General features: G+C 45.0%; 2 protein-coding genes across 4 annotated transcripts; both read left to right on the top strand.

Annotated features, from left to right (window-relative positions):
- The first annotated feature begins 1,037 nt into the window (after positions 1-1,037).
- Positions 1,038-8,475, top strand: LOC148123111 (paired immunoglobulin-like type 2 receptor beta). Of its 2 annotated transcripts, XM_087903381.1 has the most exons (4): positions 1,038-1,452; positions 1,770-2,159; positions 3,459-3,648; positions 5,423-8,475. In XM_087903381.1, exons 1-4 carry the CDS (start codon positions 1,269-1,271, stop codon positions 5,433-5,435), a joined length of 777 nt encoding a protein of 258 aa, XP_087759507.1. In that variant the 5' UTR covers positions 1,038-1,268; the 3' UTR covers positions 5,436-8,475. The 2 variants fall into 2 exon arrangements, with proteins under 2 accessions (XP_087759507.1, XP_087759508.1); XM_087903382.1 differs by lacking the exon at positions 5,423-8,475 and having other exon boundaries at positions 3,459-3,652.
- Positions 8,476-11,762: 3,287 nt separating this feature from the next.
- On the top strand, positions 11,763-25,175 carry LOC146895484 (paired immunoglobulin-like type 2 receptor beta-2). Of its 2 annotated transcripts, XM_087903380.1 has the most exons (6): positions 11,763-12,166; positions 12,466-12,855; positions 23,600-23,630; positions 24,373-24,419; positions 24,639-24,670; positions 24,836-24,943. In XM_087903380.1, the coding sequence occupies exons 1-5, from the start codon at positions 11,983-11,985 to the stop codon at positions 24,641-24,643; spliced, it is 657 nt and encodes a 218-aa protein (XP_087759506.1). In that variant the 5' UTR covers positions 11,763-11,982; the 3' UTR covers positions 24,644-24,670; positions 24,836-24,943. The 2 variants fall into 2 exon arrangements, with proteins under 2 accessions (XP_087759506.1, XP_087759505.1); XM_087903379.1 differs by lacking the exon at positions 23,600-23,630 and having other exon boundaries at positions 24,836-25,175.

Genomic DNA, 25,175 nt, shown 5'->3' with positions numbered 1-25,175 from the left:
TGGGGAAAACGGAACACTTCTGTATTGCTGGTGGGAATGCAAGCTGGTACAACCCCTTTAGATGTCAGTGTGATAATTTCTCAAAAAATTAGGAAACAACCTACATCAAGACCCAGTAATTCCACTTTTGGGTATATATCCAAAGGGTGTTTAATCGTGCCACAAGGACATGTGCTCAACTATGTTCATAGCAGCATTGTTTATCACAGCCAGAACCTGGAAACAACCTAAATGCCCCTCTACCGAAGAATGGAAAAGGAAAATATGGTACATTTACACAATGGAGTACTACACAGCAGAATAAAATAACATCTTGAATTTTGCAGGAAAATGATAGAGCTAGAAAAGATTATTTTGAGTGAGATAACTAACACAGACACAGAAAGACAATTATCACATGTACTCAGTCATAGGTGGTTTTTAAACATAAAGCAAAGAAAACCAGACTACAAACCACAATCCCACAGAATTTAGACAACAATAAGGACACTAACAGAGACTTACATAGATCTAATCTACATGGAAAGTTGAAAAAAAAGGTCTTCTGAGTAAATTGGGAGCATGGGGACCTTGGGAGGGGTAAATAGGGGAGGGGAAGACAAGGAGGGAAGCAGAGAAAAATGTGGAGCTCAATAAAAATCAATTAAAAAAGGAGTCACTGTCGAGAAGAAGGAGAAGATCACCCAGGAAGCCCAGGAAAGTCACAGTCTCAGCAGCAGTGTGTAGCTGGAGCCAGAGTGTCCACTGGTTTTGGGTTTGATTGGGCACTGTGAAGAGTCCCTGAAAGGCAACCACGGGGCAAAGAGAAGACACAGGGTGGTGGTGAACTCTACTAGGTCTGGGATCTGAATGTGTGTCCTCATCACTTCCTTCCTCATTGTGTCTGAAGTGAGCAGAACCTGACCACTTCTCTACCTGAGGTTAGAGAGACACAAACAACCAGAAGGTGAAGGGCAATGAAAAGCAGATTGGGGGAGGGGCAGGAGTGGAGGAAATTATGGAGATGAGGAAACAAAGCAGTTATGGACCACATAGGAAATGGGTAAGACTGGATGGGACAGGAGGCCACGGTGTAAGAGAGGAGAGCTGGCCTGGTGAGGTCAGTTCTATATCTTCCTGCCAAAATCAGGGCTGGGCTCAAGGCTACGGCCATTGTCTCACAAGGGTGGATCTTCTGTAACATGGGAAAGAAGAAGCCAGAATGATAAAGGAAGTTGCTGGCCACAAGGAGGTGGAGATGTGGAGGTCCTGCCCCCACTGTCCTCCACATGAGAAGGCCTGGGGGATGTGGGTCACTTTACCCTGATTCTCTCCTGACTCCTGAGTGCCCCAGGGTCCCTCCACAGGGCCTCCTCTCCTGCCTGATGGCTCTGCTGGTCTCATTTCATGGAGGGAATCGGGTCATAGCGTGGGTCCTGCTTCTGCCGGTGACAGCAGTATGCATGAAAACTGGTGAGTGGTGGGGACCTTGCTAGCAGCCATCTGCATTAACCATAGGAGAGACCAGTGGGTCAGGGAAGAGTGGGCTGTCATGTGGACAGGCGACTACTAGAGGAGCCAGCCTGACCTGTGTACCACATGAGAGCTCATCCCTCAGAGTGGGTCCAGTCCAACCCTTTTTTGTCTGTCCTGTCCCATATGGGACAGTGGGACATAGAGACAGTTCTGCCCCATGTCCTATACCTGCTTGGGGGGGTGAAGACTCAGGAAGCTCTGGGTTGTACTTTCTATCCTCTTCCGTGACTTCAGATTCTCCCCATCTTTTCCAGGGAACTCAGCAGGATCCAACAGAGTAAATAGCTATCAGGTGAAGCAACCAGCACACCTCTCTGGTGTCCAGGGCAGCTCCATCGAGATCCCCTTTTCCTTCTATTTTCCCTGGGAGTTGGCAAAGGATCCACAGATGAGGATTCTCTGGAGATGGAAGCGCTTTTATGCGGAATTGATCTACAGCTCTTCCTCGGGTTTCATACATGAGCATTTCAAGGACCGGTTCATCCTGAACTGGACACAGCCTCAGACTTCCGGAGTTCTCAGAATTCTGGACTCAAAGGAGAAGGACCAGACAGCAGTGTACTTCTGCCAAGTTGGTCTGAACACAAGTGAAGGCATACAGTTGTTTCAGTCGAATGATGGAACCCACCTCACTATCATCCATGGTGAGCCATCCTGGCTGTGCCTTCGATGCCTCTCTAGCTTCCTTGTCCCTTAGGTGTCGCCTCAGGCACCACAATCTGATCCTCTTTCATATTCCTTGGATTTGCCTATGCCTCTGCCGAAAGAATGTTTTCCTGTAATTGTGACAAGCCTTTACTGTCTCCTCTGACCTTGTCTGTCATTCTTTGCTCAGAGGGAACCCCACCCCTCTCTTGGCTTCAGCTTGTGTCCTACCCCCTAGTTCACCTTCTTTCTGACCCAAACTAACACTGTGGTCCTGTTCACGTCCCCCTTCCCCATGACCTTGAAGTGGACTGACTTCTCCAGGATGCAGCTGACTCGCTTGGTCCTGTGTCAGGGCTCCAGTTAGTCCCCGTATGGAGCATCTCCACACAGCTCCAACCTAAGGCCAGAACAAGCAGTGGGTGCCCATTGCATTTCTATGGTGTAAGCTGCCGCCTGTCACCATAGTTCCCTATTTCTTCTCCTAGCTCCCCAGAACACATCCCTCACCTATCCCTATCCATTCCCTTGTCTCTTCTACATTTGCCAACTTCCCTCTCTCCTTCCTTACCCTCCTGCCCTCACTGCTCCCACACAAGCCCCAGGGGTGTTGGGAAGTAATGTCCCCATTTTCATGATGTGCCTGCTCTGTCTTCTGATCCCTGCCTCTCCTCTGAGGGAGAAGAAACGGCAGACCCAGCACTGGGAACACGGAGTGTAACACTGGGTGGCTGGTACTCCTGTGCTCCTTCACCTGGCCCTTCAGGAGCTGGGGACACTGTGTGCTTCCTCGGTGATCAGAACTTTGCTCTGTGTCTCTTATTTTTAATACGTTTTTTTTTTTTTGGTTTTTATAAGACAGGGTATCACCATGTAGCTCTGGTTGTTCTGAAACTCTCAGAAATCTGCCTACCTCTGTCTCCCAAGTGCTGAGATTAAAGGCCTGTGCCACCACATCCAGCAGTGACTGTTGACTGGATTAAAGCCAACCTGTGAGAGAATGCCCACAGCACAGTTCTTGTGCAATCTCTACGGCTGCCATGTTGACCTAATGTAATGTCTAACCGCAGCTGCCAGGGCTCAGGGAAGGGAGAGTAAGGAGCTGTTTCCTGGGTCTAAGGAGTGATTCTTGACCTTCCTAATGCAGACACCCTTTAATACAGTTCTTCATGTTGTGATGACCCCCCCACTTCTATCATCTGCTCCCCATCCCACTGCCCACAGAGGAGACAAGATGTGACACTCACCCCATCCCTCCTCATCCAAGGAGGATCTGCTCACTCCTCATCTCTCCCCAGCAGTCGAAACCACCACGAAGAGCCCCTCCATCGTCACCTCTGTAGTCACCACGACTGGCATGGTGGACACAGAAGGCCAAAGGAATCCTTCTCTTGTGAACATAGTAGCCACGGTTGGGGTGGTTGTGGCCACGGCTGTGCTCATAACACCAATTTGTGTATTGATGATCTTTCTCTGGTGGAAGCAAAGGTGAGTGGACCAGACCCTCAACCTCACTTCCTCTCTGAGTTCTCAGATGAGGGGGATGGAGAAGGATGAGCTTGTGCAGGGCAGAGTCCAGAGAAAACAGGGACAGAAAGGAGGCTGAATTCAACCAGGACTGAATCTGCTCCTACTTCCTTAGAGTCCCAGCTGGAAATTAGAGGATCGAGTGCAGATGAACATAGCCCGCTCCTACGGAAATTAAGGGGCATGCGGGAGCCCCAGGGACTAACTGCTCATTTGGAAAGAGCTGTGGTTGCTAAACAAGGTCGGAGGTAGAGCAGCCTTCAGGGACAGCATCTCACAGGAGGTGAGACCGTGAAGACAGAGAACTGACTGAGTTGGGGATATGATATCAACATGGCAATTAAGACAACGGTGTGCAATAGAGCCACAGGTGAAAAGAACATGTCTGGGAATAACCTTTACTAAGATAGGTGAAAGACTTTTACCCTCCAAAAAAATGGCTGAGAGAAATTACAGAGCAGCTTTAAGGATGGTATAGTTTGTAAATTGTTTGCCACAGAAGTACAAGGACATGAATTCCATCCCCAGGATCCGTTTAAAAGGTTGGTCATGTTGGTAGACACTCGGTGGGCAGGTAGAGACAGTAGGATCCCTGAAGCTCACTGGGCTGCCAGCCTTGCCCAATCAGTGAGAAGCCAATGACAGACTTGTCACATAAAAGTAGGTGGCAGCTCCTGCATGATCATACCCAAGGGTGTCCTCGGTCATCCAAACACGTGTGTATACATGCAAATGTGTGTGTGTGTGTGTGTGTGTGTGTGTGTGTATTATGCACTGCCCAAAAATATACTTTAAAAAGGGCAGGAAAATACTACAATATGTAAGATTATTTAAAAAATGGAAAAATTTATACAATAAGTCCTTACAATGCAAAACATTCTAAAAATTCAGTGCAATCTCTATTCAAATCTCAAGTGCATTTTTGTATAGATAAATGATTTGTCTTCCAAAATTCAAAAAGATTCTAAGAAACAATTATGGAGATAGAGTATGGGACACCCGAATTCCAGAATTGGGAAGTACAGAGAGGGGAATCAAGAGAACAAGGTTGTCTGTTACATAGAAATCTGAAGGACAACCTGGGCTCATTGAGACCTTGTACACACACAAAACAGGAGCCAGTGTGGACTGGGTTCAAAGCAGATTTAAATCCGCGCTGAGTAGAAGACTACAGGGCAGGAGCAGAGATAGCAGACAGTGGAGGGTAACGGAAGGCATAGAAATAAAGTGTGAAGATGTAGTTAGTGGTTTTCAAAAGGGCTCAGCCCTGCCATGGATAAGAAGAGCAGCTGAGAGGTGGAGAGCAGCAGTCTGGGAGGCAGCAGAAGTCTGACTGGGATTCGAACCCTGAGACTGAATCTGCAGGGAGCAGCAGCTGCACTCACAGGGAAGCCAGGGAGCCAGGTTCCTGGGAGACAAAAGGGAGGCCTGGTGAGTGCAGAGCAGGGAGAGCAGGGAAGGGACATGAGTTCAAGGCAGGGGAAGAAAGCAAAAAAAGAAGGACATGGGCAAGGGGCAATGGACAGGAGAGCTGTCCTCTGATTGGCTGTGCTGTGCAGAAGGACAGCTGAGGACTGGCCTCAGGTTCTGGGGACTCTCAGATCTGTCCCTGAGTGGATGCTTTAGAGTTGTTTGATGTTCTGGGCCCCTAATGTTCTCTGAACACAGAGAAGAGCTGAGAGGCAGACAGAGGATCAGCATGGCTGCCACACTGACACTGTTTCTTCTCCTACAGGCCAGCAGACTAAAGCTGAAACCCCAGCCAGGTGAGCAGCTGTCATCCCAAGGAGCAGGTGAGGGACTGAATGGGGAAGATTGTCATGAGAGGTATGCTAGGGAGCTGGAGAGGTGATTCATTCAGACAAGCCTTGCCCTTGGCTGGAGGACCTGAACTTGATCCTGAGAACCCACATTATAAGCCAGGTAGGTGGCAGGAATTTGTAATCCCAGCTCTGAACATGCAAGGGCCTGGTAGAGCCCTGGGACTGGCTGTCCAGCTACTCTAGCCTTATTGCTGAGCTCCAAGCCAGTCAGAGGCTCAGTCAGAAAAAACAACGTGGATTCCCCAGGGATAAATCATGGTCTTAACTTTTTCTAAATTTATTTTAAACGAAGCATCTTAAAATCACATATTAATGAACCAAAAATAGTGTGGTCCAGCAAGATAACTGTGAGAAAAGGTGCTGCTGCCTAGCCCATTAACCTGGGTTTGGTTTCTAGCCACCCAAATGTACAGGGAGACTAACTCTGGAAATTCCTCCTCTTCCTCTCAGGGTCAGCCACAGGCACCTGCTGAGACATTGTCTGTTATCTGCTGCTACCAGACCTCCAGGGACCAGCATCTCACCAGGGTGGTGAGTTTCCATCAAAGTAGGGATTGCTGGCCACACATCCTGCATCTCACAATCCTCCTGCCTCCTGCCTTAGAATCAGAGAGCATGGCTATGGTCCTGATCTCTGATACATCTTGTCCCTGAACAGGGGGTTCAACAAGAGAACCCCCACTTCTGCCATGTAGGCTCTGATTTTCTTTCCTTAGAATCCAGGCCATCTTTTCTGTCTCTGTTCCTGAGAGCCTTACTGGACTATTTCCTGTCTCTCTATGGAATTAATAATAATTTCAATAAATCTCCCTTGACCCACCCGACCCCACTCAAGTGAGACCTCTTAGAGAGTAGCAGATTGTGGCCAGGAGCAGCGTCACTGAGAGAAGCAGGGACCATGATCCACGCTGAGAACCACTGCATGAGAAGCCGGGTCCTCTCTCCCTTTCTCCCTGGACACTGCCATCTCAGCTTCAGCTCCTGACCCCTCCATGCCCCTCCTCAGGTGACAGACCATGGCTTGCTTGGGTCCTCTGCTGGGCTCCCTTTCCTCACAGGCCCATCTACATGCACCAACTTTCCTTATTCCCTGCTATGTGGATATTCTGGTCTAAAGGTCTCCCCTAGGACAAGACTTCCTTTTCAAGTCCAGGGTGTCTTAACATTTGATAGTCAACCAGTCAGTTTCTACCAAAGAGCATGCTGGGAGATAAGGACAGCAGACTGACTCGTAAGAATCAAAATCAGGCTGCTTTTATAGTCAGAAGAGATGCATGAGCATGCTTGATTGAGATCCACCAATCAGAAGCCTTGAGTGCATATCAGTCATGGGACTTAGCTGAGTCATTGGGAACACTGTCCCCAATCCCATGATGCTTGCTGAAGATGGAGGGATATGGAGAAGTCACCAAGGCTTCTCGTGGCTAACGTGAAGTCTACTGAAGCAGCTGTGAGATGTCTGCTGTGGTGTAACTGGATCCAAGGCTCCTGAGGCTGAACTCAGCAGTGGCCATGGTCCCAGTAACCTTGGCAGCTGGGGTGGTGTCTCCTCCGGGCATCCCTGGGTTAATCCCAAAGATGGGAGTAGGTAGACTGCCATCCCAATGTATCATGATCAAATTAATTAAAGCAAGCAATTGATTAAAGCAAGCTTTTTATTTGTGTACAAGAACTGCCTTCCCTAAGGCAGAGTTCAAGAGGTCATCACTTTGAATGTAAGGAAGACAAGTCCTCCATAGCTCAGGCAGGGGTTTCCAAATGAAGGATTTTGGTGGGTAAAACAGTCCATGTTACAGGAGCAAAACGTAAGCATAACAAGATAGTCCCTCCTGAAACAATGACATGGTTGGAGGGTGGACATCACAGGTCATTGTGGATGGTCACATAAGCTTCTGAAACAAAGGTAGAGTCACAAAACGGTTATAAACAATTTTTTTAAAAAAATAAAGACATGATTGTCATTCCTGGAACAGGCAGTATAGAACCATTTATAGTTAAGGGTACAGGTGGGACAAAACCAAATCCTTGAGCTGCAGAGGTTTAATCATAAGCAGAAATGAGCCTAATTTATTTTTATTCTAAGATGACTTTTAAGCCTAAGATGGAGACAGGCTGGTTCTTCACCTTGAAGTGTTCACACAAGCAGGCTGCCGTTATGGTGGTTTGGCCAGTCATCTAAAGGAATATCCATTCATCAACTCTACCCTCCAAGTAGCTGGGAAGAGAGAAGGAACCTCAGAGCTGTTACTTAAACATTCATGTGACTTACCAGGTCAGTTTTCATTGTTCAAAAGGAGAGGTTTCAAGAGGCAAATAACACAGAACCAACGATCTCGACAATGTTTAGGTGCTTTAACCCAGACCAAATTCCCACTGGGTGAAGGGAACATTGTGGTCCAGCTGAGGAGAAGACATTGAGTTCTAGTCTTTGGGATTTGTGTTCCCTGGCCTGAACCAGTCAGGAACAAAAAGTACTAAAGGTAACTGGGTAAGGTGACATATGCCTATAATCTTAATGATTGACAGGTAAAGATAGAAAGATCATGAACTGGAGGCTAGCATTAGAACCTATTGAGTTTGAAGCCAGCCTGCCTTACAGGAGACCCTGTCTTGAAGCCAACAAACCAATGCTAAGCAAAACTGTGAATAGTACAGACAGGTGATGGAGGCAGGTCTTCTATGAGTTCACTTTGGCTGGCGACAAAGACTTTGCAGATGTCACTAGTTTTCTCTCTAGATTCACTTAGACAAAATTTTCAACTATAGTAGGTTTGCTTTTTTCTGTTTGTTTATATCTTTGTTTTTAATATGTCAGGGTGTCTCTATTATGTAGCTCTGACTGTTCTGTAATTTTCTATGTAGATCAGTCTGGTCTCTAACTCACAGAAATCAACCTGCCTCGGCTTCCATAGTGCTGCGATAAAGTCATGTACCACTCTGTATACACTGTCTGTTAATAGTTTGTTTGCTGCTTTTTATTTGTCTGTTTGACTTTTTTTTAAAACAAAGTATATGATGTTGCAGAGCGAACTAGAAGATTCTTAGTTTCTGTGACCTCAATCTTGATGATTCATGAGTTTCTGTCTCTGATCTTGGGCAACAGCAAAATCTGGAGACTTAATCCAGAGGAATAAGTCACGCAACCTCACTCACTGGGCCTTTAGGACACACTATAGAGTCTCTTCTTGTTGCTTCCCTCTACAGCAGTGCAGGGAGGTGCCCTTGCTGAGGTTGGACAGCACATGAGGAGATGAAGATGTTGATGTCATCCTAGGGGAGAAAGAAGAGGTCAGATGGGTGCGGGGCAAGTGTGCTACTGTGATGTCCTAGTGCAGCCTGAGTGTCCTGTCTACATCACCAGCCACCATCCTTCCACCATTCCCTCTAGCATCTCCCTAATTGTCTTCAGGACCCAGTCTGGGTGGGTTATTTTGGGGTCCATCTGGATTCTGTATGTTGTCTCTCAAAGAAGAATTCAGGGAGTGTTAGGAGTGTGATGTGACAGGGAAAGGGGAGACAAATGAAGTTGTCATCAGTAAGATTCTCTGCTGCATCAGGTTCCACAGGCCCTGCACTGTTGCTTATTTGAGGGAAGTTTCTGGAATTGGATGGTTCAGACAGAAATAGGAAGAATTAAGCCTGTTCTCAGCCACCACTGTCACGGGAAAAAACAGCTGGGTATAAAATCAGAGTCTGAATGCTAGGGACATTATCAGGAACTGGAGTCTGAAGACTCATAGAACCTGGCCTGGGGAGGCCACGTTTACTTAGGAGGAGGACTGGTTAAACACGATGTGGCACATCAGCTGTGAAATTGCCTTGGATGACTGTGTGTGTCTGTGTGCAGGAGCAGATGTGCACAAATCAATGTGTGCTCATGTATGTGTAGGTCACAGTACAGCCTCAGATATCATGCATGTTCGGTTTTTTTGTGTTTTGTAGTTTTTTGTTTTTTGGTTTTCTTTTTGTTTGTATGCTTGTTTTTGCCTTTTGAGACAAAATCTCACTACATAGCCTATGCTGGCATAGCTATATAGACCAGGCTATATAGACTGGATATATAGACCTGGGAGCCTCCAACACACAGAGATCCACTTGCCTCTCCCTCTGCCTCTTAAATGCTAGAATTAAAGACATGCATCACCATGCCTAGCCCACCTTGGGTTAAATATTTAAATTACACTTACTTATTTGTTCTGTGGAGGCAGTGTATAGCCATGCTACAGCCTGAGCAGCAGCCAGGTTCTAATACTGTAACCTGACAGTCCCATGGTCACATGCACACAAAAGCCCCAGTGTGCATTTGTGTACACTGTAGTCACAGGCTGCTTTTCTACAGAAAGTGCCCATGCCCTGTGAAAGCATCACAGCTGCAGGGCCAAGTCACTGTTACGGGGGGGAAACACGGTTGTCACTGCAGGAAATTAATGACAGCATCCTGGACAGAAGTCATCCCACAGCAGGGCCCCTATGGGGATCCAGCAGAGTCCATGACTTGAAACAACAGAGCCCATGACTTGGGACTCAGTGGCCAGCAGGTGGCAGCAGTGAGGCTGAGCAGAAGTGGTGGCTGGGATCCTGAAGGACCAACCAGAGCCTTTTGTGTAAGAAAGCTGTTGACCAGCAGTGGCACATGGCGGCCTCATCAGGCCCAGTGTCTCCTAGGTGACTTAGAAATCGAGTTACCCTTTACCCACAGACCCCAGAGTGTATGGCAGGGCTCGATGAACCCTGGAGGTGAGTACACATGACCATGAGGGCCCCTCTCAGACCTTACTGAGGCTAAAGACAGGTTCATTGGTGGAATGCTTACCTACCTGGCACAGAACCCTGGGTTCTCTCTCCAGCAGAGAATAAAATGCATGATGGGTCATGCCTGTCACCCAGCTCTTGGGAGAGTAGAGAGGATCTGTAGGAGTCAAGGTCATCCTTGGCTATGTAACAAGTTCAAGGTCCAGCCTGGACTACATCAGACTGCATCCAGTAAAGGAGTTGTGGGAGGACTTTCTGACAGGTTCAGTAGGCCCTGTCTGTGCTTGGGGTCTCCAAGGGCAGGATGGATGGATGGATAAAGAACTGTGTCCATGTGCAGCTGGGATTGAGGCCATGAGAACTTGTTTCTGGCTCAGGTCAAGGGATTAGAGGGCCATGTGGACTGTGAGGAAGGCAGAGAAAGCAGATATGACAGAGGGAGGCAGTCTGCATCGCCACCTGCAGGGAAGCATGAAGAAGGCAATCAAGGGCAGGAAATCTAAGAAACTGGGGAGCCACCTTTGCATATGTCAGTCAGGGGGAATGATGCTACTTCCTCTTCAATTCCTCTACAATCATGTCTTCCTGCCCTTCAGAGAACTGAGGGCACCTTGTCATGGGAAAGGGTGGGATGACCTCCACAGAACTATCCCTGTGGCCACAATAGCCTCTGCCCTCATCTCTTACTCCTCTATTCCTATCACAGGTCAGCTGTGTCCTCTCACAGAGATGTCCCAGGCATTACGTCATGAGTGACACAGTGCTGCTCTGAGCCCCCTTTGCCCACTTCTTCCAAAGAATGTTCTAGAACAGTCACAGCTAGACGAAGTCTCTCAAGTACTCTGTGGGAACAGCCTCCTTGGAGCCCAGCAGCAGATCCGGGGCCTTTGAGGGGAGTTCAGAGGCTGCACCGAGTAGCTGGAAGTCAATGTCGAGAGTGAGACTAGGAGAACTCAGTTTTGTCTGAAGTCCAATCGCCTGCCGTGTGCCAGTCATGTGACATGTGCCAGGCTTCTCTGATCTTTGCTTTCCTCTTCTGAGTGTGTGTTAAGGGTAGTGGGAGGCAGGAAGGCTCCTTCAGAAGCTGGAGTAGCTCTGGAGTTGCTGTTGAGGTGAGGGAGACGATCACCCAGGAAGCCCAGGGAAGTTACAGACTCAGCAGCAGTGCGTAGCTGGGGTCAGAGTATCCACTTGTTTTGGGTTTGCTTGGGCACTGTGAAGAGTCCCTGAAAGGTAACAACAGGGCAAAGAGAAGACACAGGGTGGTGGTGAACTCTACTAGGTCTGGGATCTGAATGTGTGTCCTCATCACTTCCTTCCTCATTGTGTCTGAAGTGAGCAGAACCTGACCACTTCTCTACCTGAGGTTAGAGAGACACAAACAACCAGGAGGTGGGGGGGGGCAATGAAAAGCAGATTGGGGGAGGGGCAGGAGTGGAGGAAATTATGGAGATGAGGAAACAAAGCAGTTACAGACCACATAGGAAATGGGTAAGACTGGCTAGGACAGGAGGCCTAGGTGTAAGAGAAGATAGTTAGTTGGCCTGGTGAGGTCAATTCCATATCATCCTGCCAAAATCAGGGCTGGCTCAAGGGTATGGCCATTGTCTCACAAGGGTGGATCTTCTGCAACATGGGAAAGAAGAAGCCAGAATGATAAAGGAAGTTGCTGGCCACAAGGAGGTGGAGATGTGGAGGTCCTGCCCCCACTGTCCTCCACATGAGAAGGCCTGGGGAATGTGGGTCACTTTACCTTGATTCTCTCCTAACTCCTGAGTGCCCCATGGTTCCTCTACAGGGCCTCCTCTCCTGCCTGATAGCTCTGCTGGTCTCATTTCATGGAGGGAATCGGGTCATAGCATGGGTCCTGCTTCTGCTGGTGACAGCAGTGTGCATGCAAGCTGGTGAGTGGTGGGGACCTTGCTAGCAGCCATCTGCCTTAACCATAGGAGAGACCAGTGGGTCAGGGAAGAGTGGGCTGTCATGTGGACAGGCGACTGCTAGAGGAGCCAGCCTGACCTGTGTACCACATGAGAGCTCATCCCTCAGAGTGGGTCCAGTCCAACCCTTTTTTGTCTGTCCTGTCCCATATGAGACAGTTGTGTTCTATGTCCTACACCTGCTTGGGGGTGAAGACTCAGGAAACTCTGGGTTGTCCTTTCCATCCCCTTCCATGGCTTCAGATTCTCCCCATCTTTTCCAGGGAACTCAGCAGGATCCAACAGAGTAAATGGCTATAGGGTGGAGCAACCAGCACACCTCTCTAGTGTCCAGGGCAGCTCCATCGAGATCCCCTTTTCCTTCTATTTTCCCTGGGAGTTGGCAAAGGATCCACAGATGAGGATTCTCTGGAGATGGAAGCGCCTTTATGCGGAATTGATCTACAGCTCTTCCTCGGGTTTCATACATGAGCATTTCAAGGACCGTCTCGTCCTGAACTGGACACAGCCTCAGACTTCTGGAGTTCTCAGAATTCTGGACTCGAAGGAGAAGGACCAGACAGCAGTGTACTTCTGCCAAGTTGGTCTGAACACAAGTGAAGGCATACAGTTGTTTCAGTCGAATGATGGGACCCACCTCACCATCACTCAAGGTGAGCACATCCCAGGTCAGTCCCTGTTGGCCCTGACTTCCTTGTATCATACATGTCACTAAAGATCCTAAACTTCTGATCCTTCTCACAGATTCCTCTCGTGTGTTCTGTCCCCTCCCCAGAGGTCTGCCAACTTCCTCTTTCCTCTTCCCATAACCATCCTTAAGAAAGCCTTAGCTGCTTTCTCTGAGTTGCCTCCTCACTGTGTCCTCAGATCCCACCCCACTCCCGGGCCTCAGCAATTCCCAGTTGCCCAGTCTCCTGCTCCTTTCTCCCAACTACACTACTGCCCTGCCCACCTCAGCCCTTGTTGCCAGAAATCCATGTGGGTGTGGCCTCTCCAGGATGGAGCAGCCTTCACTTGGTGCTGTGTCAGGGTCTCCATTAGTTCCCGATTTACACCATATCTCGTGCCTTCCAAATAGGGTGCCTTCTGGTCCCCATGTATATCCCTCCTCCTCTGGGTCTCCCTACTTCATCAGTCTCTAAGACACATCCCTCACCTCTCCTCACATCAGTGTTTTTTTAATCCTCATTCCTCAGTGCCCTCTTCTCCCTCTTTGCTCATTATCCCTCATCTTTCCCACATAGGCCATCACGTTCTTGCCATGATCAGGTCTTCTGGCCATTTCACCTCCTCTGTGGCAGCTGTGACTTCAGCTTCCATGCAGAGTGCACTCAGGTCCAGCCTAGTCACTCTTTGGGCATTGCCCCACCTACATCACCACTGCTGGGCACTCTTGTGGTTATTATATATGGAGAGACACAGACACCAGCAGAATTCAATCTCTGCTGAGGTCATGCTGGTGACCAACAGACCCCACAACGACCCTTTACCTCCAAGCATCTCTCAACCAGTAGACATGGCCTCTGCTGGAGTTCACTCTATTGCTTGTCTCTATATTATCTTGATTTTGTGGAGCATGTTTTGGTCACTGTTTGGTCTAGGCTGAAGAGCTATAAAGCCCTGTTGATACTCTTGTCTTGGTCACCTCACTCGATATGATGATTTCTACATCCATCCATTTGCACACAAATTTCAAGATGTCATTATTTTTTTCTGCTGTGTAGTACTCCATTGTGTAAATGTACCACATTTTACCTCTCCATTTAATGGTCGAGGGGCATTTAGGTTGTTTCCCGGTTCTGGCTATGACAAACAATGCTGCTATGAACATAGCTGAGCACATATCCTTGTGGTACAATTGAGCATTCTTTATGTATATACTTAAAAGTGATATTGCTGGGTCTTGAGGAAGGTTGTTTCCTAATTTTCTGAGATATTCCCATACTGATATCCAAAGGCACTGTACCAATTTGCACTCCTACCAACAGTGCAGGAGTGTTCCCTTTACCCAACAACCTCTCCAGCATAAGTTGTCATCAGTGTTTTTGATCTTGGCCATTCTTACAGGTGTAAGATGGAATCTCAGAGATGTTTTGATTTGCCTTTCTTTGATGGCTAAGAATGTTGAGCATTTCCTTAAGTGTCTTTCTGCCATTTTAGATTCCTCTGTTGAGAGGGCTCTGTTTAGGTTTGTACTCCATTTTTTTCTTGGCTTATTTGTTCTTTTGGTGATCAGTTTCTTGAGTTCTTTGTATATTTTGGACATCAACCCTCTGTCTGATGTGGGGTTGGTGAAGATCTTTTTCTATTCTGTAGGCTGTCGTTTTGTCTTGTTGACCCTGTCCTTTGCTTTACAGAAGCTTTTCAATTTCAGGAGGTTCCATTTATTAATTGTTTATCTCAGTGTCTGTGCTGCTGGGGTTATTTTTAGGAAGCAGTTTCCTGCGCCAGTGTGTTCATGTGTACTTCCCACTTTCTCTTCTGTGAGATTCAGTATGGTTGGGTTTATGTTGAGGTCTTTGATCTATTTGAGTTTTGTGCATGACGATAGATATGAATCTATTTTCATTCTTCTACATGTTGATATTCAGTTATGCCAGCACCATTTGTTCAATATGCTTTTTTTATTTAATATTTTTTGCTTCTTTGTCAAAAATCAGGTGTTTGAAGCAGTGTAGATTAATATCTGGGTCTTCAGTTGGGTTCCATTGGTCCTCATGTCTGTTTGTATGATAATACCAGACTGTTTTCAATAGCTCTTAAGTAGAGTTTGAAGTCAGGGATTGTGATGCCTCTAGAAGTTGCTTTACAATACAGCATTGTTTTGGCTATTCTGGGTTTTTTGCTTTTCCATATGAAATTGAGTATTGTTCTTTTGAGGTCTGTGAAGAATTTTGCTGGGCATTGTATTGAATCTGTAGATTGCTTTTGGTAAGATTTCCAGTTTTACTATGTTAATTCTGCCTACCTAAGAGCATGGGGGATCTTTCCATTTTCTGGTGTCTTCTTCAATTTCTTTCTTCAAAGATTTAAAGTTCTTATCATACAGATTTTCACTTAATTGGTCAGAATTACTCCAAGATATTTTATTGTATTTGTGGCTATTGTGAAGGGTGATACTTCTCTGACTTCTTTTTCAGCCCATTTATCATCTGTGTAAAGGAGGGCTACTGATTTTTTTTTTGTAGGGGGGTTTAATCTTGTATCCAGCTACATTACTAAAAGTGTTTATGAGTTGTAGAAGTTCCTTGGTAGATTTTTTTGGGTTGCTTATGTAAACTATCATATCATCTGCAAATAACGAAAGTTTGACTTATCTTGTTCCTGACTTCAGTGGAATTGCTTTGAGGTTTCTCTCCATTTAGTTTGATGTTGGCTGTTGGTTTGCTGTATATTGCCTTTCTTATGTTTAGGTATGTTTCCTATATCCCTGATCTCTCCAAGACCTTTATCATGAAGGGATGTTGTATTTTGTTGAAGGATTTTTCAGCATCTAATGAGATGATCATATGTTTTTTTCTTTCAACTTATTTATATGATGGATTACATTGACAGATTTTTGTATGTTGAAACATCCCTGCATCTCTGGGATGAAGCCGACTTGATCATGGTGAATGATGGTTCTGATGTTTTCTTATATTTTATTGAGTATTTTTGCATCAATATTCATGAGTGAAATTGATCTGTAATTCTCTTCCTTAGTAATATCTTTATGTGGTTTAGGTATCAGGGTAATTGTAGCCTCATAAGAAGAGTTTGGCAATATTCCTTCTGTTTCTATTATGTAGAACAATTTGTGGAATATTAGTATTAGTTCTTCTTTGAAAATCTTGTAGAATTTTGTGCTGAAACTACCTGGCCCTGGGTTTTTTTTGGTTAGGAGACTTTGATGACTGTTTCTATTTCTTTAGCTGTGATAGATCTTTTTAATTTGTTCATCTGTTCTTCATTTAATTTTGGAAAGTGATATTTATCCAGAAAGTTGTCCATTTCCTTTAAGTTTTCTAATTTTGTGGAGTACAAGTTTTCAAAATATGACCTAATGATTCTCTGGATTTCCTCAATGTCTGTTGTTATATCCCCCTTTACATTTCTGACTTTGTTAATTTGGATATTCTCTCTCTGCCTTTTGGTTAGTTTGGATAAAGGTTTGTGTATTTTGTTGATATTCTCAAAGAACCAACTCTTTGTCTCATTGAGTCTTTGTATTGTTTTCTTTGTTTCTGTTTGCTGATTTCAGTTCTCAATTTGATTATTTCCTGAAATTTAGTCCTACTGGGTGAATTTGCTTCTTTTTGTTCTAGAGTTTTCAAATGTCCTGTTAACTTACTAGTGTGAGATTTTTTTCGTTTCTTTATGTAGACATTTAGTGCTATGAACTTTCCTCTTAACACTGCTTTCATTGTTTCCCATTAATTTGGGTATGTTGTGTGGTGATTTTCATTGAATTTTAGGAAATCTTTAATTTCTTCCTTGATCCATTGATGACGCAGGTAAACACTGTTTAATTTCCAAGTGTTTATGGGCTTTCTGGAATTAGTGTTGTTGTTGAATTCTAATTTTAAGCCATGATGATTCGGTAAGATACATGGGGTTATTCTATTTTTTTTTTATCTGTTGAGATTTGCTTTGTTACCTAGTATATGGTCAATTTTTGAGAAGGTTCCATGAAGTGCTGAGGAGAAGGTATATTCTTTTATGTTTTGATGGAATGTTCTATAGATCTGTTAAGTCCAGTTGAGTCATAACATCTCTTAGTTCCCTTATTTCTTTGTTAATTTTCTGTCTGACTGACCTGTGCCGTGGTGAAAGTGGGGTGTTGAAGTCTCCCACTATTAATGTGTGGGTTTAATGTGTGATTTAAACTTTAGAAGTATTTCTTTTACATATGAGGGTGCCCTTGTATTTCGGGCATAGATGTTCAGTATTGAGATTTACTCCTGATGGATTTTTTTCTGTGACTAATATGAAAGGTCCTTCTTTGTCTCTTTTGATTGATTTTAGTTTAATGTTTATTTTGTTAGATATTAGGATAGATACACCAGCTTGTTTCTTAGGTTCATTTGATTGGAAATTTTTTTTTCCCAATGCTTTACTCTGAGGCTATGTCTGTCTTTGAGGCTGAGGTGTGTTTCTTGTATGCAGCAGAAGGATGGATTCTGTTTTTGTATCCATTCTCTTAGTCTGTGTCTTTTTATAGGTGATTTTAGTTCATTTATATTAAGTAATGACCAGTGATTGCTAGCTCCTGTTATTTTAGTTTTTATAATTGGTGAATGTTATTATGTGTTTTTCTCTTCTTTGGGATTTGCTGCCGTGAGATCATCAATTGTCTGTGTTTTTGTGGATGCAGCCAACTTCCGTGGGTTGGAGTTTTCCTTCTAGTACTTTGTGAAGGGCTGTGTTTGTGGCTAGGTATTGGTTCTGTCATGAAATTTCTTGTTTTGTCTGTCTATGGTGATTGAAAATTTTGCTGGGTATAGTAGTCTGGGCTGGCATCCATGGGCTGTCTGCATAACGCTTGACCAGGATCTTCTGGCTTTCATTTTTTTGTTTGTTACCATTGAGAGTCAGGTGTAATTCTGATAGGTCTGCCTTTATATATTACTTTGCCTTTTACTTTGCAGCTTTTAATATTCTTTCTTTATTCTGTATGCTTAGTGTTTTGATTATTATGTGGCAAAGGAACTTTTTTATCCAGTCTATTTGGTGTTCTATAAGCTTCTTGTATCTTCATAAGAATATCTTTCTTTAGCTTGGAAAAATTTTCTTAAATAATTTTGTTGAATATATTTTCTGTGCCTTTGAGCTGGAGCTCTTCTCTTTCTTCTATTCTTATTATTCTTAGGTTTGGTCTTTTTGTGTTGTCTCATATGTCTCGGATATTTGGTGTTAAGCTTTTGTTAGATTTAATGTTTTCTTTGACTGATGAGTCTATTTCCTTTATTGTGTCTTCAGTGATTGAGATTCTCTTCCATCTCTTGTATTCTATGTTTATGGTTGTATTTCTGGTTCCTAACCATTTTCTCATAATTTCTGTTTCTATAATTCCCTCAGTTTGTATTTTCTTTATTGTGTCTATTTTGGCTTTCAAGTCTTTAATAATTTTTCTCACCTGTTTGATTTCTTTTTCTTGGTTTTCTTTAAGGGATTTGTTGATTTTTTTTTCCCAATTTTTTGTTTGTCTTTTTTTTCCATTTCTTTGAGGGAATTTTTCACTTCCTCTTTAAGGGCCTCAAACATTCTTTTAAAGTTATTTTTTAGGCCATTTTCTTCTGATTCATCTATATTTGGTTGTTCAAGTCTTTCTGTTGTAGGTCCACTAGTTTTTAATTGATGCTGTGTTGTTCTTTGTGGTGTTGAGTGTGCTTTTACCTAGTGTACCCATCTTTCCCTCTGATTGGTATAGTTGTGGCTGTCTGTGTCTCAGGTGATCAATCTTCCAGGTGTCAGTGGATCCAAGGCTCAGAGGGTTGCACTTCCCTAATGGGGAAGCCTTAGGGACCTGTTTGACCAGGTTTTCATGGGGACCCAGAAGTTGCCACATGAGGTTTAGGGGTTGGTGTGGGCTACTGGTAACCCAGCTTGGTGTTAGTAGGACCAGGAACAGAGCAGGCACTAACAAGGCCATAGGGAGATTGGACCTTAAGTTTGAGTCTCAAGGGGTTGTTGAGGTTGGGCTTCACAGTCCAGTTCCGGTGTGGCTCAGTGCTGTCTGGAATAGGCTCTGGAGGCTCCATCAGTTCTGAATTGTACATGCGAGTGGTGTACCCAGGTGGCAATCCTGTCAACTTTGATGGCAGGAAGGGTGATCAGGATCACGACATAAGGTCCCTTCCAGCAAGGCTCTAGGGTCCTGTGTTGGTACCTCCTGACATAAACCAGGAGTCCTGGTTGGAACTGGTGTGGAGTGGGTGATAGAGCTATCTCATACACCCGATGCAACCTCTCCTCCTCCCATTCCCTCCTCTTACCCCACCCCCATCTACTCCTCAGAGAGGGTAAGGCACATTGCTTCGGGGAAGGTCCAAGACCCTCCTTACTACATCTAGGCTGAGCAAGGTATCCATCCAGAGAGAATGGGTTCCAAAAAAACCAATACATGCAGTTGGGATAAATCCTGGTGCCACTGCCAGTGGCCCATCAGTCTGCCCCAGCCATGCAACTGTCACCCACATTCAGAGGGTCTAGTTTGGTCCCATGCTAGTTTCTTTCCTATCTGGATGGAGGCACTGTAGTCTTATGTACTGTTAACCCAGAGCTCTTCAGGCCTCAGACATAGTTGGTTATACTGTGTGAGCCCTCATGCTATTCCAACCACCATTCTCTTAGATGTTAAATGGACAGCTAGCTCTTGTGTTACACGCGAGCCCCACCCTTCCAGATGTTAAAGTGGATGGCTACCAACTTAAGAGACCTGCTTAAGTTGCATGGACAAAAAAGAGAAAAGAAAGGTACCTATTAATGGTGCCTTAAGACTCAGTGGAGGATGGTTGTGGTGGACTTGGGAATCCTGGACAAGCCCCAAAATGTTATGCCCAAAGTCTGGATCACCAAAACATCACCCTGAGATCACATCTGATGCAAAAACAAAGAGTCTTTATTGCAAGGTAGGTCAGGTCCCCCCATTCATCTGAATTGGCAGCAGCAGTAGTAACACAGCAGCAGCAACAAGAACAGGAGAGGGACTCCAAGCAGTGAACAGAGGGGGTTTATATAGGAGAAGCTTGGGGAATATTCCAAATCTCTAGGCTTGTGATTGGCTGCCCCCTAGTGGGGTGAGGGGAACTCTAGACTTCCAAGCTTGGGATTGGCTGCCCCCTATGACATATGGGGGCTTTCTAGGCTTGAGGGAGTTCTCAACTGTTAGTAACTGCCTGAGGGGAAATTCCAAGCCCCTAGGGGTTCAGTGATTGGTTCATTTTCTCTGTTGAGGGATTGGTTAGTTTGTATTGGGACAGAGATGTCTCTCATTCTGCCAAACTGTGTTTTTTTCCTTGGGTTCTTTTTACCTTTTTGACTCTAATTTTGGAACCACACGAATATCTTTGGTGTGTTCTGAACCTAGGGACTTAGTGTGCTCTTTTGGTCCTGGTTTCAGGGTCTGGGGACTTTTTCCGGCTCTAGGTGTGGGGACAAAGTGTCTCTCCCTGGCTCTGGTCCCATTTTCAGGGTGTGTTTCTTTCACTGGGTTGGCACTTGGAGCCAAGTCCTTCAGGGTCTGTGTATGGGTGATGCATCATGGATTTTCTGGGGCTTGGGCCTCTCAGAGCAGCTCACAACCCCCTGTAAGTCTAGCTTCAGGCATCCAGTGCTCTCTTCTGGCCTCCTTGGGCATGGGAACACAGATGACATACACAATCACACAAACACACACAAATAAAAACAAATATTTAAAACTAAAACTACAACGTAAAACACTTGGGGAAAAGGCCTAAACTAAGGAGCCAAATGAACTGTTCTCCAAAACACAATGGTGGACATTATCGAAGGAGAGAGGAAGCAGGTGAGTTAGAAACATCACATTCATAAAATGAAAAAAAATATTTAGTATGTCTATATCAGGGGGTTGGAGAGATGGCTCAGTGGTTAAGAACACTGGATACTCTTGCAGAAGACTGGGATTTGATTCTCCCCACCCACACAATGGCTCACAGGACCCTGTAACTCCTGTTCCAGGGGATCTGATGCCCTCCTCTGACTGCCACAGGGATCAGACACACACGTGACCAACAGACACACAAGTAGGCAAATATTTGTACAATAAAAATACATTTTTTGAAAAAATATTTCTATACTACAAAAATAGTGAACTCAATATACTTCCCATCTAAATGACAATGGCAGTTTTGCAAAAACAGTTCATCTTCTCCAATTCAGGTGCCTCCTCAAAGACAAAACAAGACAAAATGAGATAAACAACAACAGAAATGAAATGACCGATAATGGAGCACTCACTGCCTGACCCCAGAATTTATTCAAAGTTGCAATAGGAGGCTGGAGGGATGGCTCAGCAGTTAAGTGAACTGAATGCTCTTGCAGAGAACCTGAGTTCTGCTCCCAGCGCCCACATCAGCTAGTTTGCAAAGGCCTGTAACTCCAGCTCCAGGTCTACTGGAAGCTCTCTTGAATCCACAGGCATCTACTCTCATGTGCATCTACCCCATAATAGGTGCATAATTTTAAAATTCTAAAAAAATGCTATAATAGCTTAATAAACAATAAATCTGGGGAAAAAAGGCTCCAGTAGCCCTCAGAGGGTAAAAGGTGTCAGTGCCCAAGCCTGGGAGCCATATGGTAGGGAACTGACTCCTGCAACTTGATCTCTGACCTCCAAATGGGCTGTGGCAAAACCACTACCATAAAATAAATGTTAATGTCATCAAAATTCCAGCAAGATTCTTCACAGATCTTGAAAGAACGGTGCTCAACTTCATATGGAAAGCAAAAAGCCCAGGATAACCAAAACAATCCTGGACAATAAAATAAAATCCTGTACAATAAAAATCACAACCCCTGACTTCAAACTCTACTACAGAGCTACAGTACTCAAAACAGCCTGGTATTGGCATAAGAACAGACAAGAGGACCAATGGAACCAAATAGAAGACCCAGATATCGATCCATACATCTTTGAACACCTGATTTTTGACAAAGAAGCAAAAAATATCAAATGGAAAAAAGAAAGCATATTTAACAAGTGGTGCTGGCATAGTTGGATTTCAACATGTAGAAGAATGAAAATAAACCCATATCTATCACCATGTACAAAACTCAAGTCCAAATGGATCAAAGACCTCAACATAAAGCCAGTTACACTGAACCTCATAGAAGAGAAAGTGGGAAGTGCACTTAAATGCGTTGGCACAGGAGACGACTTCCTAATATAACCCCAGCAGCACAGACACTGAGAGAAGCAATTAATAAATGGGATCTCCTGAAACTGAGAAGCTTCTGTAAAGCAAAGGACACAGTCAATAAGACAAAACGACAGCCTACAGAATGGGAAAAGATCTTCACTAACCCCATATCAGACAGATGTCTGATCTCCAAAATATACAAAGAACTCAAGAAATTGGTCACCAAAAGATCACATAATCCAATTTAAAAAAATGGAGTACAGACCTAAACAGAGAACTCTCAACAGAGGAATCTAAAATGGTGAAAGACACTTAAGGAAATGTTCAACATCCTTAGTCATCAGAGAAATGCAAATTGAAACATCTCTGAGATTCCATCTTATACCTGTAAGAATGGCCAAGATCAAAAACACTGATGACAACTTATGCTGGAGAGGTTGTTGGGTAAAGGGAATACTCCTGCATTGCTGGTGGGAATGCAAACTGGTACAACCCCTTTGGATGTCAGTGTGGCGATTTCTCAGAAAATTAGGAAACAACCTTTCTCAAGATCCAGAAATACCTTTTTTGGGTATATATCCAAAGGATGTTTAATCGTGCCACAGGATATGTGCTCAATTATTTTCATAGCAGCTTTTTTTTTTTTGTCATAGCTAGAACCAAGAAACAACCTAAATGCCCCTCGACTAAAGAATGGATAAGAAAAATGTGGTACATTTACACAATGGAGTACTACACAGCAGAAAAAATAACAACATCTTGAATTTTGCAGAAAAATGGATGGAGTTTGAAAACATTATTTTGAGTGAGATAACTAACCCAGACACAGAAAGACAATTATCACATATACTCATTCATAGGTGGTTTTTAAATATAAAGCAAAGAATCCCAGAGAACTTAGACAACAATGAAGACACTAAGAGAGACTTACATAGATCTAATATACATGGGAAGTAGAAAAAGACAAGATCTCCTGAGTAAATTGGGAGCATGGGGACCTTGAAGGGGGAAAGGGAGAGGCAGGGAGGGGAGCAGAGGAAAATGTAGAGCTCAATAAAAATTAATAAAAAAAGAATTAAAGGGAAAAAAGAAAAAAAGTTCCATAAGATTAAAAAAATGCACTGTGCATTATAGTGCAGGATTAAAAAAATAAGTGGCAATAAAAAAGCTATTAATTAAAACAGCACAGTATGCACCAAGACACAGACCAGTAGAGTAAAATACAATCCAGAAGGAGGCGGGTCCTAAGGGCACAAAAAGGAGGGCAGGAGAATGCAGGTGCAGGGTCAGGGGAACTCAAGGTTGGTGAAGGAACAAAGGAGACAGGGGTGGGGTCTGGACCTGGCATGGATTTGGGGGAGGGGTTGCTGTGTAGGACAACAGCCCAGCAGAGGTAGTCCAGGCTCTTCTCTGGCTGTCTGGGGCGGTCTCTTTGTTACCCTGTCCTCTGAAGGAGCTGAACATGGAGGACAGCTGGGGGGGGGGCAGATGGACAATCAGCATGGATGTCACACTGACACTGTCTCTTCCCCCACAGGCCAGAGGACTAAAGCCGAAACCCCAGCCAGGTGAGCGCCATGCTGTCCTCTGCAAGAGCAGCCAGTGCTCTTGCCCACTGAGCCATCTCTCCAGCCCCTTCAAATGGCATTAGAGGAGCAATGGAGAACCACACACAGGGCTCTCACTAACTGAAACTCATCAGTTTGGCTGGGCTGTGCAGACAGCAGCTTCAGGGATCTACCCATCCCCACCCCACCCTCCAGGGACATTGTACCCAGAATATTTTGTTGTTGGTTTGGTTAGATTTTTTGAGACAGTGTTTCTCTCTGTAAACATCCCTGGCTGTCCTGGAACTCACAGAGTAGACCAGGCTGGCCTCAAACTCACAGAGTTCCATATGCCTCTGCTTCCTGAGTGCTGGGTTTAAAGGTGTGCACCACCACTGACTGGCTCTGCCCAGGATAGTTTAAATGGGTCCTTGGGGATCTAAATTTGGTCTTCATGTTTGGGAAGCAGGCCTTTTGCCAACTGAACCATCTCTCCAGCCTCCACTTCATCTTCTGAGACAGGGTCTTTCACTGAATCTAGAGCTCATCTGTTAGTCCAGGCTGGCCAGTGAACTCCAGGGACTTCTCTGCCTGTCTCTGCTTCTCCAGCATCCAGCTTTGTGGGTGCTGGGGTCTGAAGTAAGGACGTCATGTGTATGTGACAAGCACTTTATTAACTGGGCCATCTTTCCAGCCCAGCACCTAATGTCTTAATTCTTTCTTGTCCAGTCTCTAATCTGTTGCCCGTCTTGTTCTTATGCAGGGAACTCACTGAAAACACAGAGAAATGTGAGCAAGTTGAGCCCGAAGGTAAATTCTGCCAGCTTCCTGTTCCACACTTGGCTCTGCCTTCTTCTCCCAAGACCCCACACTTACACAAGCATTTCCTCAGAGTTTTTGCCTGTCCCTCCCTCACCCTGTCCTTCCCAAGTAACCAAGGTCCTCACCTCACACTTGGAACTCCCAGCCATCAGTCTCCCTTCCTGTCACACACCTTGACTTCAGAACTCTGTGTTCCTTTTCCTCTAGGATGACATATGGACCCCAAAGAGAACCCCAAGGTAAGCAATTCAGACGCAGGTCTGAAGGAGGTAAAGGGGTGTTGACAGAGGCAGAAGATTGGAGGTCAGAGGTGTTGGGGGGGAACACTCAGGCTGCAGCTGCTGCTTTATGGGAGCCTCAGTTGCACTGCTGCTATCTAATGCCTTGTCCCCTCACCCCTGCAGGACAACAACATCGTGTATGCCTCCATTGCCCTCTCAAGCCCAACCTCCCCAGGAACACCAGCCTGCCTGCCAGTCCATGAGAACCCCCAGAAAGAGACTGTGTACTCCATCATAAAGTCCAAATGAGCAGGTCTGGGTGACCATCTCAGAGTCACCTTTGCTTCTAGTGGGAAGACTCCCAGCTTCTACGGATACCCACAGAGTCAGACGCGCACATGTCACAGATACCCATAGCCAGGACAGAAATTCACACGTCAGGAACTCAGAGAAACTGAGGAACTCCCAGTTTCCTGTTCTAACTTCCTAGGCCTTTTTCATACAAATAAAAAGGTCCACAGAA

This window comes from Myodes glareolus, chromosome 2, assembly GCF_982192425.1.
Source record: "Myodes glareolus chromosome 2, mMyoGla1.1, whole genome shotgun sequence".
NCBI lineage: Eukaryota > Metazoa > Chordata > Mammalia > Rodentia > Cricetidae > Myodes > Myodes glareolus.
This window is presented reverse-complemented; position numbering and strand designations above follow the sequence as displayed.

Excerpts from the sequence above, each read along its gene's own strand:
- LOC148123111 (XM_087903381.1), top strand. The coding sequence starts at position 1,269 with ATGAGAAGGCCTGGGGGATGTGGGTCACTTTACCCTGATTCTCTCCTG. Across the intron at positions 1,453-1,769 it reads AGCAGTATGCATGAAAACTG|GGAACTCAGCAGGATCCAAC; the intron begins GTGAGTGGTGGG and ends CATCTTTTCCAG. Across the intron at positions 2,160-3,458 it reads CCACCTCACTATCATCCATG|CAGTCGAAACCACCACGAAG; the intron begins GTGAGCCATCCT and ends ATCTCTCCCCAG.
- LOC146895484 (XM_087903379.1), top strand. The coding sequence starts at position 11,983 with ATGAGAAGGCCTGGGGAATGTGGGTCACTTTACCTTGATTCTCTCCTA. Across the intron at positions 12,856-24,372 it reads CCACCTCACCATCACTCAAG|GGAACTCACTGAAAACACAG; the intron begins GTGAGCACATCC and ends GTTCTTATGCAG. Across the intron at positions 24,420-24,638 it reads TGAGCAAGTTGAGCCCGAAG|GATGACATATGGACCCCAAA; the intron begins GTAAATTCTGCC and ends CTTTTCCTCTAG.